This window comes from Mycetomoellerius zeteki, unplaced genomic scaffold, assembly GCF_001594055.1.
Source record: "Mycetomoellerius zeteki isolate Tzet28-1 unplaced genomic scaffold, Tzet1.0 scaffold734, whole genome shotgun sequence".
In the NCBI taxonomy this organism is placed as follows: domain Eukaryota; kingdom Metazoa; phylum Arthropoda; class Insecta; order Hymenoptera; family Formicidae; genus Mycetomoellerius; species Mycetomoellerius zeteki.
The window spans coordinates 26210-29430 of NW_017257758.1; the positions used below are offsets into that span (position 1 = coordinate 26210).

Genomic DNA, 3221 nt, shown 5'->3' on the forward strand with positions numbered 1-3221 from the left:
CGCGCCACTGTAAGATCGATGGCGACTAAAATGGACTCTTTGTCATTGCGCTACGGCGCGATTTCTTTGACAAAAATGAATTCTGCGTTGTGCACTGAATTTCACGGATACGCGAGTTTACGTGCGCTGGATGAGAAATCTTTTAAGCAGCACGATCTAACATCCTTTAATCCCGCATTCACGTAAAGCCATACACAGCTGTTCGAGGAACTTTAATGCAGGGTGTTCCTCGAGAAGAAGCTCTCGATCACGAAGAACCGATTCTTTATCGAGAGCTTCTACGAACGTAAGCTTCAAGTATCTAAAATGAAAGAGAGGAGAGCGCAGGTGGGGATTATATCCAAAGAATATAGTGAACCGAAGCCCGTTAAAAGGAATCGCTCGCGCGTATATCGAGATTAGTTTATTTAATGAAAAAGAATTTCTTGGTTAATAAACAAAGAAGGATAGATGAAAAAATATGAGAGAAAGATTAATTCAGCTATAGCGGAAAAAAAGCGTACAAAATCTGAGCGGAAATTCATTCTACAATAATCTCAATGTGAAATGGTGGAACAGAGGGTTTCGTGTTTGCGAACAGTATTGCGCTCAATGTACCGTATATGTATTGGATTCAGCGATTGCCCCTACCTTCCAATTTCCCGTTGTTGACAAGAAGGGAATTGTTCGACTTCCTGGATGAATTACGCGACATTTGGCTTTGACTTGGACTGCTGTCTGTGCTCTTTTTCTCTAGTACGTCGTGACAGCTGTACGACGTATGGGTGACCGTTAACATCGGATGCACGCTTCCTGAATCGTCCATGTGATTGCGTGAAATACAAGAAAAACAAACAACATGATTGATCAGCTTCGCAAGTTGATCTTCTATACTCGTATGCAAGACGCGGCGCAGCGTCTTGAAAGATTCATTGGTTAAATATTCATTATCCGATCTAAACATTTAATGTTCTCGAAGGCTATACTTTGTGCCGAGAAATGTACTATTTAAAATCTTTAGAGTAGAATCTAACTCTAAAGAGTGAAATTTCATTAAAAATTGTCAATTGAGTAACTCTTTTTCAACATTGATTCAATTGTCATTCTTTATCATTCTTTAGAATTAGATTCCACTCCAAAAATTTTAGAGAGCATTTAAATATGGAGTTTTTGATTTCTTGCGTTTAAGAATAAATTACAAGAATTACTCCATTTCTGAATTAAATGAATAAACATCTTTCTCTATTTTTTGCTGATAAATACTATACGTCTACCATGTTATGTTCAGGAATTAAAAATATATTCACGAGATAAATACGTGCACCATGTATATTTATTCAATGTCTCTATAGATCAACTTGGTAAAGAATCGAGAATCGATATTTAGAGCGAATTTATTTTAACGAATGGTACCGTCGGGTTTAAAGAAGTCTTCATTCAAAGCTTCTTTGGTCGGATCGATTGTTATTTGTCCACCATTTCAAAGCGAACAAATGCATATACACCGATATGTGATGCAGGGTAAAAAAATTCCAACCATCGGAATTGTCATTTTCTTTTTGGCTGCTTCTGACCTATTTTGTCACAAGAGTATTCGTTTACCGTAAAAATATAGCCTGAGAAACGGAAGGCCCGAGCGCTACCGGTACAAATTGAGAAGAAAAATATTTGCATTAAAATAGTATTGATACAGTAACCATTTTGTGTTGGTTAGTTCTTCAACAGAGCATTGTTGCAATTTTATGTATCATTACAATTTATATAATTGTAAAAAAATATAATTTATATAAATAAGATGATATTAAATATGAATTTTATTCTTACTGGATTATAGAAAAAATTTCCACATTAAAGAATGTAAAGAGTTTACGTTATATTATACATTTCACATTATTGGATAAATTAATAATTTAACCGTTACGATATCGGGCTGTCAGTAAATAATTGAAAGATATACTTTACCTGTTTTCGTTCTCGAGATTTCGCTTTCCGTTCTATGATGACCTAGAGCTTGCAATTTTTCCGTAATTCCATGAATTTTGTCGGCCAACGAGGATCCAACGTGACCCTCCGTAGATGCTCCACCTGGTACGCCGGTGCTATTAACGTTACTGCTGGAAGTCGTGTGCGATGTAATTGCGGCGCAGGCGGTTGTTGAGGAGAGCACGGCCATCTCCTGGGAGCCAACAAAACGCGGATAATACGCGGCTTTTAATTCCCGGCGCGAGCGCGCGCAAGTATCTCGTTTACCAGTATCTCTTATTGTCGCTTTTTATGTCGAAAGCGCGCTCCCCGCATGACGTGATATGCTTTTCTAGGCCGCGGTCCAATTCACGCTCACAACGCTAAAAATCATTCCATCCTTGTTGTTTGTCAAATGTTGAACGAAGACAAATGATGCCGATGAACGTTGTCAGCATGAATCGGACCACGGCCCTAGATGACCAGTGTGATACCATTGCGATTACAAGGCCCGTTTCGAGCTTGTAGTGTCACGTCGTGTCACTAAATTTGTATTAAAAATTCTCTTTTCCCTTTTTTTCTTTGTTTGGACAATTTGCATTTATGGCTATTTAAGTACTCGCAGTAGCGATAATACCAACGGCGATCCTCGTGGTCCCGGCGTAGTCTCGTCCTCCTCTCGTAGCAGCTTGGCTTGGTTATCTTCACGTTACTCACTCCTGGTATTCGGTACAAGGGACGGAGGATGATGGGAGTGGTGGAGCAAGCGCAAAGTAATCCTTCAGAAATTTGTGACACGTGCTTACATGCACTTTATTATTTAACGCTATTATGATTACACAAGATCTAATGTGAGAGTATGATGATTACGTAAAAGCTAATATAAGAATATAATGGCTACGCAAAAGCTAATATAAAAATATAATGACTACGCGAGAACCAATGAAGATAATATACGCGACGGCGTCAATAATATGCTCGTGCAGGAATAATAAGGTGTTGAAAGCTCGATGAAAGGATTTTGAAGAGGATCCAGAGAGATTGGGTGCATTCAGTACCACGACCACTCACTGACAAGGGAAGTGGCCAAAGTGATAATCGCGAATTGATACAAAATATATATCGTTGGAAAGGTCTTGCCGAGTAAAGTATAACTGTGCAGTATTTCGCTTGAATGGCGCCTCTAGAGGGCGTTATGTGCAATAGAAGTTATTCAATTTGTACCTAATTATAATAAGAATTTCGCTCACACCTCCACCAACCTCGACCCACCGCACCCC

At 38.9% G+C, this 3221-nt stretch overlaps 1 protein-coding gene across 1 annotated transcript; it reads right to left on the reverse strand.

The window, feature by feature from the left end:
* Nucleotides 1-613: 613 nt before the first annotated feature.
* LOC108729456 (diacylglycerol kinase 1) lies at nucleotides 614-2156 on the reverse strand. The gene is made up of 2 exons (XM_018458585.1): nucleotides 1942-2156; nucleotides 614-792 (listed from the first exon to the last, which is right to left on the reverse strand). The coding sequence occupies exons 1-2, from the start codon at nucleotides 2150-2152 to the stop codon at nucleotides 614-616; spliced, it is 390 nt and encodes a 129-aa protein (XP_018314087.1). The 5' UTR covers nucleotides 2153-2156.
* Between the last annotated feature and the right edge of the window lie 1065 nt (nucleotides 2157-3221).

Coding starts and splice junctions, on each gene's coding strand:
- LOC108729456 (XM_018458585.1), bottom strand. CDS start 2,152: ATGGCCGTGCTCTCCTCAACAACCGCCTGCGCCGCAATTACATCGCAC. Junction 793..1,941: donor AATCTCGAGAACGAAAACAG/GTAAAGTATATC, acceptor TGGACGATTCAG/GAAGCGTGCATCCGATGTTA.